Source organism: Durio zibethinus, chromosome 1 (genome assembly GCF_047325235.1).
Source record: "Durio zibethinus cultivar Kanyao isolate XHJ-2024 chromosome 1, ASM4732523v1, whole genome shotgun sequence".
Taxonomy (NCBI): domain Eukaryota; kingdom Viridiplantae; phylum Streptophyta; class Magnoliopsida; order Malvales; family Malvaceae; genus Durio; species Durio zibethinus.
The window spans coordinates 10,140,749-10,155,604 of NC_143162.1; the positions used below are offsets into that span (position 1 = coordinate 10,140,749).

Sequence of the window (14,856 nt, forward strand, 5' to 3'; positions counted from 1 at the left end):
GAATTCTTAATGAACTTAACACGTCTAGAGATAATTAAACACTTTATTGGTGGATGGTTCTCAATATTTATAAGCAGTCTAATTTGTTAAGTAACCAAGAAATACACACGGTTGGAATTTAAATTGTGATTTATGGTCTATGTATGGTTTAAGCCAAAAATAACATAAGTATCCAAAAACCTTTAATTTGGAGTAATTTGGTGTGGTTGAAATAAAATTTCATGAAGTAACTTTTGTTTTAAATTTGGAGTAAGCATTCGATTTATGAAATACATAGCAGCTTAAGAAACATAGCACCAGAATTTTCGAGGCATGGAAGCTTGACGGAGAAGAATTAGACTAATTTCAACAGTGTGCGTATGTTTCCTTTCAAAGACACCATGTTCATGTGTGTGAGGTGGGGTTTGAAGATGTTTAATGCCATATGCAGCAAGTAAATGTGACAAGGCTAGGTACTTACCTCCGTTATCAGAGATGCAAACACAATTTGTATGTTAAGTTGTTACTCAAAAAGTGCTTTAAATGTTGAAAAAATATGAGACCCATCTGATTTATTTCGAATGGGAAAAATCCAAGTGAATTTGGAAAAATGATCAACAAAAATGATGTAGTAAAAATAACCATCAACAGGTTAAATCCTTGAAGGACCTCAAAAAATCAGTATGTAAAAGCTCTAGAGGTTTAAAACTGTACATACTTGAACTATGAAAAGGCAGTTTATGACTTTTGTTACAAGACCAAGAATTACAATCTAAAAATTTATTTAAGCAATAATAATCTAATGTAAAAGGTTTAAGCATAAAATTGAGAGTTCTTGAAGATGCATGACCTAAGCACTTGTTCCAAGTATCAGTAGTAATTTTGGAACTAAAAAATATTAAAGAATTATTTAGTGTAGCTGAAATGGAAGAATTGTTTAATACAGGAAGTTCATAAACATCATTTCTGTTATGCCCTCTCACCGGTGGTGCCCCCATGATGAGATTTTTCACAAGCAAATGATATGAAAAAAAATTCAATAGATACATGGTTAATTTTACAAAATTTGGAAACAAATTACATGGTTAATTTTGCAAAATTTGGAAACAAAAATTAAATCTCTTTGCATATCAAGAACATGTAGAACACTAGAAAGATGTAAAGGTTTTTGTGCTGTGGTGATAATGGCAAAACCAGTGTATTCAATTTACAAACTTGAACCATCTTCTACTAATATCTCATGCTGGCCACCATAATCTGAATACATAGACAGGTTGTTGAGAATGGTAGTAACATGGTGAGAAGCTCTTGAACCTACCACTTAATTTTGGTTGTTTGTGGATTTTGTTGTTTGGACAAAGTTGGCAACTGGATCCTATATGGCTAAAATTTTGTATTGGTGATATGTCTTGGCACTGTGACTAATTCTAGCACACACTTAACAGATTGATTTGTTGTTCCCATATTCAAAGTTATACAAATTAGGCCTTCTTTTTTTAGAATAAGAAGAATTTCAAACCTGATGACTATTAAACACGTTACCTCTAAAATTATTACCATTCTGATAATCATAGCTCTTGCCATTACATTGCCATGTTTACTGTAATGATAGGTGCAGTCAGTGATTCTTCTTGCTTGATTGCTACTTCGAAATCAGTTCGCTTATCTTGTAGTTCCTCTAAAGAAATTACACTCTCTGTTGCTCTTATGGCATTTGACATTTCTTTGAATTCTGAACCAAGACTATTTAAACTAGAAATGATCAACTCATTTTTAGCTATTAAAGCTTGTGTCACGTTTTCAATTTCACATTAGAAAAATGTATAGATATGTTATGATATATATGTACAGATTTAAACCTAAATTTATGAGGTACTTTTTATGATACAAAATCGTGAGATCATTAGATCAAAGCCGACAATACCTCGTAAGTTTGGTACGAGTTTTATAAATAGTATCAGAGTGATCACCAATCAACAAAAGCTAAATGCTACATCATGTAAGTCACTAAATGCTACACGGTGAGATCGTAGGAGTCACTAAGTGCTACACGATACGAGCCACCTCTAAAATTCCAACATCTATATGATCTTGGTCTCGTAGTTAAATTCAACTTGACAAGGATGTTAAGCTTTAAGGAGGAGAGATTATGATGCCCTCAATCCCACTTTAAAAGAATGTGAGGATATGTATGATATATGTAAAAAGACTTAAACCTAAACTTGTGAGACTCTTTTTATAAGATAATACTGTAAAAATTTGAAGTCAAAACAAACAACACCTCTCAAATTGAGTGCAAGTCTCCACAGCTTGTGCTATCTCATCTGCTATTTTCTTCACGGATTGTATGTACTCAGCTGTAGGTTTCTTCACGGATTGTATGTACTCAGCTACAGGTATGTTCCTTTATGTCGATAGGGTTATCTTCTTCTTGAAAGACATCACTCTCGATTTGGTTTTGCTTGCAATGAATGTTGTAAGCTTAGTCATTGCTTTTTGGGAAGACTTTGAAGTGACTATCATTAGATGATCGTTTCAGAAATTGATGTAACAACTGCATGCAGTATTAACTTTCCTATCATATCCATTTTATGAATTCTTAGTTCAGAATGGTGGTATCTTGACCAAAAATATATTTTGTAAAGAGATGCTGCCATCAATGTAGCCAATAAGGTCGAGACCAATTAAAAAAGTGTGAAGTTGGATTTGCCAAGAAGGAAAATTGCCAAATGTTAATTTTAAAGGTAACTATGTTGAAAGGTTAATTTGGATGACATCAGAAATGGTTTTGGGATTAACTGATGTAAGGCTTGATGGTATGCGTGTGGCTGAAAAAGCTAAGATGGCGGACGACATTGGATCTTGTAACTGTTAGGCTTTAAAGTGCTCTGATATCATATAAAAGAGTGAAGAATAGCTGAGAGGAAACTTATTTAATTATTATGAAAAACATTGCACATATACACCAGCTAAGTGATAAGCTTAAACTTATCCTATTTATTGAAGTTTAAAAGTTCAATCATAGTCTGAAGTAACATTTAAAATCACAGCTAGTAAATTTGAAAATTAATTATAGGTAAAGTTTTGATCTGTCAAAATCTCGATTGTCTGAGCGTTGGTGGAAACCAACTTCTCATCCTATGCTTGCTGCTTTACCGTCGTTACATTCTGCTGCTCATGTCAAGTTGCCTTAATACACATTACACAAGCTCCGTTAAAATATTTACTTTATACTACATTCTCTTAACTATTTGCAAAATTTGTTCCCTTAGGATTTTACTAGCTGCAAAAACACTAGTCTACCACCCTTGAAAACTAAAACGATTCCTCCATCGAGCAATCCATTTTGAATTCGTTCCTAATATCCTGTCATTTCCCACTTCAATCCAAAACGATTGCGACAGCTGCAGTTATATACTTGATTGCCAAGCTAAATCCTTCAACCGGAACTAAAGGATAGTGCCAGGAGTCTAGGACCAAATTGAAGTGCACTTATACCTTTCAAGTTGTATGATCAAATAATGATCTTCCACATTCAGCAAGAACTATTTCAGCTGCAGTGGGAGTTAAAGAAAGACCTTCATACAGAGAATGTCACAAGTTAAAAGCCATACTATCTGGCACATAAAGCAAAAATCAATTCATGCCAAAATTTTAAAACCCCAAAACAATAATTGTTTCCATAGATCGTTTGCATATAATAACAAATATTTGAACCGAGCTATAACTTCAAGTCAAGCTACCTGCCTGATAATGCTATTTTCCGGATTGGGTCAACTAAATTATGCTGGAATAGAGCTAGCAAAAGTATTTATAGATACACGTCCACCAGGGAAACAATTGCAAATCAGTTTTCAATATTACTGGAAATGCTATAACAGAAAAACGAAAGAAAGAAACTAATCTTACACTATTAAAGTTGACCTACAAGAGACAACAAATCGAGATAGCTACCTTATTCTTGATGTCAAACGGTATGTATAAGGATCTTTATGATATCGATATGCAAGGGTGGTTACAGCTAGTCAGTCTAAATCAGCTCGTTCACAGACTAGCCTTCACGATTACCAATAACAAATGAAACCTTCTCCCTAAGTTTGTCAATAATCTGCAAGAACAAGTCAAGTAGTAAAGGTAAATAAAGTAGTGGCATTACAGACTAAGTTCCATCAAATCACTTCTGAATTTGGTAGTACGCACCGAGGTAGAGGCCTTTGCCCATGTCTGAACGGAGGCACCAGCATTTTTAAGGTGAGAACAAACAGAGGGATTAAAATTTAAAAAATATGCAGAATTTTCTGTTGCTTCAGCAACCCAGAGATGATTCATTTGATCCTTTGATTTCTTGATAAGGTTACAGAAGCCCACCTGAAAGGATGATTTGTTATTAGAATCACTCCTTAAATTTAAAAAAAAAAAATAGAAAAGAAAAGAAAAACGACTTCTTTATGGTCTTTAAACAAGGAGAGTTGGTGATATCATGTGAGAAGGAATCACTAAAGAATTAAGCTATGATTAGCAGAAACTGTGATTTTGTTGCAGAGAAAGTCAACAATGCAGGATTCACTAAAGAATTAAGCACGTTGACTTAACATCTGTACTACGGGTGAAAAACCTACAACGTTTAGATTTTGTTGCAGAGAAAGTCAACAATGCCTGATATACTGACTTATATAGTAATGCAGCAGTCATTAGAATAATCGATTAGTTACTTAGACTCAATGCTATGGCTCAATAATTAAGTTGGACAAGTACTTACCTTATAACCTTAGTTCACTTGAAGTTCTCAGCGTGATAGACAAATCACTATCAAAATATTTATCCATTCCCTAACTGGTTAAAATGGTCCTTATATATCACTGGGTATATCCATAACCAAGAATAATAACATGTCTCGCCTAACAGAATGTTCAAAATCTTATCACTTTCGAAAGCCAATCCCATTCTGGAGTAAAAACAAAAAAGAAACTCTAGAACTCACCATGGATCCCACTAGGTTAGAGTTGATTGGTGCAAATGTGTTCTCATCAATGCATGGTGAGCAAAAGCTAATGGCAAGTAAAGAATCTGATGATCCTTCTAACACTAAATCAGAAATCGAATCATCTGTCACAAACACCCACTGTTTCTTTTGATGAGCCGAAGTATAAACTTCTCCCACGTACACAACATATGCAGCAATGTCAAACTCACTGAAAACCCAAAAGAAAACATGAGTGAGGAAACCAAGATTTTCACGAAAAAAAAAAAAAAGGCTTGGGATTAGCATGTAAAGGTAAAGGAGAGAGATTCACCTGGAAAGAGGAATTTCACCTAAATTTGACAATTTGATTGACTTTCGCGGACTGAAAAATGGCCTGTAGAGGACAAGCATGAGCTGGTAGCCTGGAACCAACTTATGATAACAGAGAAAACACAGATTAACACATACTCGAAGCATTCCATGGACAGGGGAGGTAAGGGCTGCCAGTTGATGGCGGATCCTCGGGCTTGTAAATAAAGGGTTTCTGAATCTGAGTTCATTGGTATAAGCCCAGCAACGACATAAGCCTGCCCCTCGACCAACTCAGTTTTCTGTTTCAGTCATATTTATCTTTATGATCAATAATTAAATAAATTAAGTTTTCGTATAAAGCTCAAAATTACACCCTGCCCAACTGAAGGATTTACAAGGACAAATTGTATAGCATATGCTAGTAAGGGCAGACACTGAGAAAAGTGCACATGCACAAGGAGATGAAGAAGCTAATCGAAACAAGAGTAGAGCACGATAACAGTCAGATTCACCTGCTTTTCTGTTGGATTCCAAATGGTTATTATGCCTTCTTTAGGTCTTCTCTTTCCATTATAATTCCTAGTAGTTAATCCAACAACTCTCACCCTAGTGAATGGGATAACATCTCGCTCATTTAAGCCGGCCTGTGCTAGAGCTTTCTCGATTGATTTCTCCATCTCTAACTGCCTGGTTGCCTACAGTTCTCATTTGCATAGTTAATATTACATTCTAATTTAGATTTGTCTTTCAAGCAAAGTAGCTGAAATGCACCTCAAGTTTTGATTTATATGCAGCAAAGGAAGTTAGTTGCTCTGGGCTCATCTCTGCCATTAAGACTTCTGGTTCGGCAGCTGTCTCAAGAATTTTTAAGATTTTCGCTCCTTCACTCTCACTGTCATTATAGATATGACAACTGTTGATCCCTCTTTGATACTCAGATATAACATGATCCACAACAACCGAGCACCTGCTGCAGAAAAGATCAAGTATGAAAAGCCTAATATATTATGTACTCCCAATTAAAAAGCCATTTAAAGCCTAACTTCAAAGATTTTCCAGTTAGAATATCGCCAACTGAATGTTTAAGGTTGTTGTTAAGAAGAATCAAACCGGTAACATTAACCAGTTGATATTCTTTAGAGCACACCATAGTCCGTTATGCAACAAGCATTGATAGAATGAGTATAACCAAGAGTCTAGAAAACCCATTTCCTGGAGAATGAAAAATTATGAAGTTGAAAAGGCACTATAACCCTTTCTTATAAAGACAGTTTTCATCAAGGAAGCAAGACTAGGTCTAATAGAAAGAAGATAACAGCATATTAGTTGGTAAAAGGACAAAAGGCTGAAGTTCATCACCCAAAAGCTAGCAAAAGGCTGACTGATGAATGTTATGTGCATGCCCTGATAAAATGCAGCAGATGTGTAGAGCACATTTAAGTTTAATACCACCACAATGTTGGCCAAAAAAAATACCAGCATAATGATATGAAACTACAAAATAGAAAAGAGGATTCCGACATTTTAAAATATAGGCAAAATATAGTGGGTCACCTTTGATTATGCTGTTGCATCACTCTACTCTCCATCCTCTCGGATCTGACAATTGATCCCCCATTATTCAACCTAGATAGAAAAAAGCAGAATTAAACTAAAGGCACCCCATGCAATCCTATTTTCACCTAAAATTGCAGACAAATCACTTTCCAATCACCTTTCCCTGTAAAGAACAGGGTATATCCGAGTGACTCCAACTAAAGTCCGGGGGACTGGACCCCCATCACTCTTGATGCACCTAAATGCCAAAGGAGTACCAACACCCTTACCTAAAGACATTAATTGGAAACTCATGGTTAAGGAGGCAAAAGAAATCTTGATTTAGAATTTAAATTAGCAAGACAATGTAATAATACTTACAAAATCCCAGTCGATCAGCCCAATGAGCTCTAAATGTCGCATTTATGTTCAAAACTAAACTAATTGCACTAGATGCCTGAAATTCGAGGAAAATAAAATGAAAAGACTCCAAATGACAAAGCATTTTCGAGAATTTAACTTCCTTAAAATCAGAAAGAACCTCGAGGGGTGAAACTGGCCCAACCCAGCCACACAGTCCTGCTCCCCAGATCTTCAAAAGACAAATTACTATATAAGAACGAGGTGAATTTTTCTAGAACGATCTAATTGAGAGGAGAAATTGAAACACAAACGAATTACCCGAAGTTTCTGCCCCACAAACAATTTTCCAGCAGCAAGCTGCTTTGATAGCAATACATCCAAAACAGCATTCATGGAATACCTGTAAGCCAAGGCATCTTTTTACTTCCCAAACAACTTAATGTAGCATACGCAATAAAATTGGAATTTGCTTACCACCCATCTGTTAGTTTCACCTTTACGTTACCAGTATCATCAGCTCCATTTGTTTTCACTAGATTTGTCTCCATCGCCGGCTCAGAATTTGACTGAATTGCTGAAATGCATAGTACCAACATAGTAGAAGGCGAAGCATCCCCTTCAAGCATCCTCTTTATTGCAGAACGGTGACCATGATTTACTTCCCTCTCATATCTAGAAAAATGAATCACAAATTGCTTTCATATATATCTTGTCAAACCAAAGTTCAGATGCAAACATATTACTCACTGTATTTGGTACCTGTACTTTAGTTCCTCAAGTATATTGGTTATAGTCAAAAATTTTCCAGCACATTTGGAAGGATAGCACCTCTCATAACACATAAGTTTCCAAACAATCCACTTATAGTGATTTGCGACCCACCTAGACATTTACACGAGGGGAAATGGAATGGTTTAATGCAGAAACAAAAACGTTGCTGAATGTAGATGATAAACAAAATTTAATCAATACATGGCACACGGAGCAATATATACAAGCAAAAGCCAACTAGAAATAGAGATCAGAATTGTTATTCCACAAACAATATTTGCAGGTAGCCAACTGTGAGCAAGCGACCAAACGCATCAGTTTATGCATAACTTATTTAGCACATGAAAGTCATAATAATAAGTTTCTAGTAAACATATGAAGCAGGCATGGATAAGAGAAAAAGGCAAATACTCTTTCGAAATGTATTGCGTAGAAGCTCCACAATGAGCCAACTTGTCATAAAAAGCTTCTGCCCCAATTTGACTTATGCCAGATTCTTCTTTAAACAAATACTTATCAGCATTTTCTGGTTTTATCTGTTTTTCTGGGACTGAGAAACACTCCAACTAAATCAATTGAGGAATATAAACAGGTGTCAATGATGAGAAATAAATCAATTTCTTGAAAGCAATTGACTGTATTGAGAGTATATGCACCGTGCTGCGGGCTGATGGAGGCACCGCAAAATATTCCTTCATATATACTCTTGGTACTTGAAAAGGATATTTTGTGGAAACTGTTCTTTTGCAACATGAATGGTCATCTGATGAAGTAGATAAACCTGATAAAAAGCATACATTAACAAGGAGAGTAAACAAAGATGATAAAAATAAAACAAGTTTTTAAGGCTTGATAAATTTACCATTAGCTGCAAAGGAAACATCTTTGTTCAATGGAGAAGAGAATTTGGAACAGCGGGGTCTCTTGAATGGAGAAATGAAACTTGATCTTCCGATTCTCTTCTTTTCAGTCATAATTTGTTTGCTATTTGTTTGAGATGTTGCAATGTTATTTGAAATATCAGCCAATGGCCCACCAAATGACCTTCCAAGCAAATTAGCCCGCGAATCAGAACCGCTTGGCAAAGAATTTTTAGTTATTAAATTTTTCTCAGAAGGCATATTGCTTAAAGGATTCTGTGCAGAAGGCATATTGGAGGCCGACACAAATGCACCAGAATTTCCAACTGCATCAAATTTTTCAATCAGGTTACTACCAAAACTTAAATTTTCTGAATTGAATATGGAGCTCATTTGCTTGAAAGATGATTTCAGTGGAGAAATAAATTCCTTGGATGTATCTTTGCTCTTTCTTGTTCCTTGACGGGAAAATGACGTGAAAAAATGGTTTCCCTTGTTTGATGAAGCATCATTAAATTCCTCCTCCTTACAATCTGTAAACGGTGGAACCTCTTCGTCCATTTCACCAAAGAAATTTCCTAGCTCTGGGTCACCAAGAAGACTCCTTGCACGTTTCAATGCATCACTTGAAACTGATAACGACCTTCCACCTGCAGTATGAAACTTGATTGGAGGTAGCTTGGGAACAGAATCAAACATTTTGGAACACACCGGCGTTGAGTCATTTTCACTGCCTAGTGTACTTCCTACTAAGCCATTCCAAGAGTTTAACAAGTGCCTTGATTCTGATGTAACATCCACGACCCCGGTATTTTGAAAACCTTCTTTCTTCTCTGAATGAGGACATCCTTGCCACCCACAAGATTCATTCGTTGCAGTTAACTTTCTTGAATGTTGAAAACCTTCAAAACTGTGATGCTCATTATCTTGTTCCAGTCCCAACAATGTCTTAGCTCTGACGAGACCAGCTGAAGATATGTTAACCATTTTCCCAGAGCCCGTTTGAAAAAGAGAGTTGCAGTAGCCGCCCCCATTGCTTCTGGGAACCACTTCGCCTGAGCAGCAGATAAGTCATAAAAATATATAAAAATAATAAAAGGAAAAAAAAAAACAATGGACAGGAATAAGAGAGCTTGGTTCCACAATTTTACAATCATCTCTATTGATTAATAGTTAATACATTAAAAAAATTTTAGTGGCCGATGCTCTTTGGTTCCTAAAAGGTAAAAACTGGAGAAATTATTCGAAACATAAACTCAATTCGTATATCTTTCATGATTTTGAAACATAAAAGACAAGCCCAAAACACATGGGTTTCTTTTTATTATTGCATAAAAAAATATCAACAGAAAATGCTGCAAATAAATGAATAAAAAGTTAAATACGAGTTTAAATACAAGTCATTAAAAGTTTAAAAAAAAAATGAAAGTTAAAGAGAGAAGCTTTTACTTGAAGCAACGGTAGTGCCACCGTCGTCGTCGCCAAGGATAGATAATGCTTTTTCAATTGAAGACTCTTTAAACGCCACCGATTTCCCCAATCCGGTTCTAAACATCGGACATTTCTCGAATCCTCCATCACCGTTCTCAATGAGCTTCGAACATCCTGTGTTGGTTCCATAAAATTTCAAAGCAAAATAATTAAATATGCATGTGAAACCATTTAGAGATTATTACCTTGAAGCAGGAGATCGGCCATGGAAGGGAGTGGAGGAACCGGAGTGCCATTCGGATCATCGTCGGTTTTAGACGGTAGGATACGACCGGAAACCTCCCAGCGAAAATGATTTCCGGTATTGGAGAATATCTGCCACGTCGACATATTCCTGATTTTGCTTGGGTTTTCTCTTGCTGTTGCTGGTGTTCTGCTCCACTAGCTATGACATTTTGAAAATTTTCTCTTCTAGTGGAGTTTTCGATCAGGCGGGAAACTTATATGCTATATGGAGGGTAAAATTTTGGGTTTAATTGGACCAAATAAGAATATTACATTCATCTTCATTCGGGCTATTGGAGTCCATTTTATTGATGGCATTTGCCCAAATAATTGGGCTTGTATCGAGTTGTATTCGGCTCTCTGCCGGCTCATTAAGAATTTGACAAGCTCATGGATAGTATTATAATAGTATTATAATAGTAACGCAATATTATAATAATAGCTCAAGCACTGCATTACTATTGAGTATGAAACAGGTTTCAAAAAGCAACACAATCAAATCGTTAGGATCACAACGGTATTGGTTTCAGTTGTTGAAAGAAAAAATTTTAATCCAATTAAAAAATCAAATTAACAAAAAATATAATTAAACAATTAATCAATTATATAAAAAATAATAATTTAATGTAATTCGATATAATCAATTTACATTTATGAATAAAAAAATTTATCAATTATAAAAAATTATAAACATATAAATCAAATTATCAACAATTAATCCCAAACAAATCAATACTCATGGATTCTTTTATTTTTTTATAGTTTTATAAAATATTTTCAATCCAAACAAATATGTACCTATGTGACTTACTATACCTATATGAACTATCACAATCTTTTCTATTCCATCTAAACAAAATAATCAAACATACTCATGTGATTTACCATACATACGTAGACCCTTGTTACAAGCCTATGCAATTTGGTTCTGTTGATGTATTTGGACCTAGTGTTTTAATTATTAGGCTTATTATTTTACATGGTTGCAAGGCTTATGTTTAAATCAAGCCTTTTACTCTTTTATCATTGGTGAAGTAAAGAAAGTTTGTTGCTTATATCCAAGAAACTCATATACAACTATAGAAGGTCATTAAACCAACATAAAAGCAAGCTAAATGGCATTGTGGGGTATTTTACTGTGAGAAAATGTAATGAATTCTCTCTCTCTCAAACTATTTCTTCCTCTTAAAAGATTCTTCTATTGTTCTTCTTCTTTTTTTCTTAATTTCTAAAAGTTACATAATTGTTTTTCTTGTTTCTTTTAGAAAATTTAAGCATGCATCAATTATCAGAGCATCGATTTTGCCCATTGATTGTTACTCTTTGTATAGAGCCTATAAGTGCACAAATCATGTAATAAAGTGAAATATTCTAAGTATCATCTCTTTAGAGATTATAGAATATAGTGTTGGATATTTCAAATGTAGGAAAGGCAAAAGGCTAATATCCCATATCTAAACAAATGAATTGTTAGGGTTTTAAGGTTACAGAGTTTCAACAAAAATTAAAAGTGATGTATAGGCAGGGTTCTAAACTTCATCAACTGTCACTTGGAAAGCTAAGATTAATGCCAATCAACTAATCTTAAAGCCAAGACTTAAAAGATTATAAAATAAAGATTTAAGAGATTATATTGTAAACAATATCATAACGTATTGATCTATGGACCTATTGTTAAACATAAATTAAAGGAGTTACCACTAATCTTCTTTTATTTAGGTGCGATTGGGCACTAACTGAACCTATCCCATTTAAAGAAGAATTTCAAGATTGACTTAAGTATATTTAAATAGTAGATTCTAGTCCACAAAACTAGATCTTAGGTTCAAAAGTACAATTACGTGTGAAAAAGGTTATAGCACCCTTACAGCACCATCTAAAAGATGGTACCAATCTGATTTTAAGTTATTTAACCTTTAAAACCTATTTAAAATTTATCAAATAATTTAATATTAAAAATGTTCCTTAAATTATTCCAATATGTTAACAATAATTTAAGAATATTTTCTCACATCAAGAGTATTCAATGAGACTATTTGTCACGTTTTGAAAAGGCTCCATTGTTGGATTCATTTAATTTTTGCTTTTAGAAATAAATATCTATAAACTGGGTTTGTAGTAAAAAATATCCTCCAATCTATTGGTAAGACTTTTTTAAAAATTATCTTCCAATCTGTTAGTAAGATTTTATGCAAATTAAAATAGGAAATCTTTTATTTATTTTTTAAAAAACTTGAATTTTTTTTTAAATTATAAGGCTCTTCAATATGTTGATAAAGTCTTATTTGTTAAAAGTATCAACCCTCTAACCTGTTGGTAAGGCTTTATTTAAATATCATTTTTTTCAAAAATTCATAAAATTATAGTGTTTTCTAATATGATGGTAAAACCTCATTTTTTCAAAATTTTATTTTCTAATTTGTTGGCAAGGCTTTTATTTAAATATTATATTTTCTATAAAAGAAAACATATTTTTTAAAATAATAGATGAAAAAATAAATCAGTGAACAATTAATATAAAAAAAATATAAAAAAACAAAGATAAAAAAAATACCTAATGTCTACTCAAAAGTCAACTAAAGTATACGACTCAGCTCCTGCCACAAAAAAGGCCATAATAACTCAACTTGGACGGCTGAATCGGCTTGGCTCAAAAGGAATCAAGTCAGAAATTGGTGTGCGGGTTTTGGGTGCAAATGTGGTAAATGCACGAATCCCAAACTTAGTAAAATGGTGCGTTTCGTCCTCTTTTAAAAGCCAACTTTCTTATTTTTGTTCTTCAGATTTCTTATATCCATTCTCTCTCTAAGGCATTTTTTCTTTGTGTCTCTCTCTATAAACTTAAAAGTACCTAAAAATCGGTTACAAATTTCCAAAAACCCAAACTTCGATTGTCGGAATCTTCGAATGTTATCAGAAGCTTGAACCTTTTAGTAAAAAATTCAAGGGTTTTCTAGAAAACCCAAAAACTTTTAAACATTCGAATGAAATCTCCAAAATCTGATCAAACTCATTCTATCAAAACCTAAATCAAATTCACAAATTAAAGGAATAAAAATAAAGCTAAAAATTACCCAAAAAAATTCTTCTCACATCTCTGTCCAATTTTCCAGAAAATTCCAAAGAACTAAACAAAGACAAAAACCCTAAAAAAACAAATTAAGAAATGAAAACCCAGAATCCCAAATTGATTCCCAAAAAAAACCTAAATGCCAAAAATTTTTCCCTCTTTCCATCTTTACCAATTCAATTCATGCTTGAATCATGAGATTTTATTCTAATTTGTTTGGGTCAATAGTTTCCATTTGATTAAGGTTTCCAATTTCATGCATATGAGATTTCCAAACCCATTTTGCTTGATTAACGTATGTGATTTTAAGAGATTCAATTCGATTTTATTTTTTTTCCCTTTTAATTTGTTCTGGGTTTGTTAAACAAAAAGTTACAGATCTAAGGAAATACAAAAACAAAATGCTTTTCAGGCTAGCCCATATCCATGATAATCATTAGGCTCAAAGCCCAAATGAAATAAAACATATTTAAGGCTAAAAGCCCAAACGAAATAAAACATATTTTAGGCTAAAAGCCCAAACAAGAACTAAGAGGTTCATTTGGAACCCGAAGAACCAATAAAATTGATTTTTGATAAATGATCCAAATAAAATTCATAATCGAGAAATTGGTAGCATGTCCCAGATGAAAATAGGTATAGTTGTCTTTATTTGCGTATTCCTATAAAACAAGAATGACGCAAAGACATAAACAGCCATTATGTCCAAGTCTGAAAAATGAAGTCAATTTAAAAAGTGAAAATAACTGAACCAAGTAAAAGTCGAAAGTAATCGAGGTGTGCCAAAAAAAAATAAAGATGATCGGGTTTGAGTCGTAAGTCAAAAAATTGAATGATCTGGACTAAAAAAAGACTGAAGATGAATGACTGGGATTGAACCACAAGTTAAAAAAATAAAATGACCTCGACCAAGCCGAGGTTAAAAATAAGTGACCGAAATCGAATCGTGGGTCTGAAAAATAAAATAACCTAGACCAAGCCAAGGTAAAAAATGAGTGACCAGAAGTCAAAAAACTAAAATGACCTAGACCAAGCCATGATCGAAAATGAGTGACTGGGATTAAACTGCATGTCGAAAAAAAATGACCTAGACTGAGCCAAGGTCAAAAATAAATGACCAAGATTGAATCACAGGTCAAAAAATTAAAATAGCCTGGACCAAGCCAAGGTTGAAAATGAGTGACCAAGATTGAATCGCATGTAAAAAAACTAAAGTAACTTGAACCGAGCTAAGGTCAAAAAAGAGTGACCGAGATTGAATCGTTGGTCAAAAAACTAAAATGACA

At 33.9% G+C, this 14,856-nt stretch overlaps 1 protein-coding gene across 3 annotated transcripts; it reads right to left on the minus strand.

Annotated features, from left to right (window-relative positions):
- Window positions 1-2,950: 2,950 nt before the first annotated feature.
- Window positions 2,951-10,691, minus strand: BRCA2B (BRCA2-like B). Of its 3 annotated transcripts, XR_016343160.1 has the most exons (20): window positions 10,461-10,691; window positions 10,234-10,389; window positions 8,787-9,839; window positions 8,581-8,705; window positions 8,336-8,490; window positions 7,913-8,035; window positions 7,628-7,825; window positions 7,472-7,553; window positions 7,332-7,382; window positions 7,172-7,247; window positions 6,969-7,080; window positions 6,809-6,880; window positions 6,026-6,221; window positions 5,767-5,949; window positions 5,411-5,553; window positions 5,274-5,336; window positions 4,961-5,171; window positions 4,180-4,347; window positions 3,934-4,087; window positions 2,951-3,557 (listed from the first exon to the last, which is right to left on the minus strand). XR_016343160.1 is itself a non-coding variant. In XM_022910517.2 (19 exons), exons 1-19 carry the CDS (start codon window positions 10,603-10,605, stop codon window positions 4,031-4,033), a joined length of 3,369 nt encoding a protein of 1,122 aa, XP_022766252.2. In that variant the 5' UTR covers window positions 10,606-10,691; the 3' UTR covers window positions 3,745-4,030. The 3 variants fall into 3 exon arrangements, 1 of the variants encoding a protein (XP_022766252.2); XM_022910517.2 differs by lacking the exon at window positions 2,951-3,557 and having other exon boundaries at window positions 3,745-4,087; XR_016343164.1 differs by lacking the exons at window positions 10,234-10,389; window positions 10,461-10,691 and having other exon boundaries at window positions 2,959-3,557; window positions 8,787-9,881.
- Between the last annotated feature and the right edge of the window lie 4,165 nt (window positions 10,692-14,856).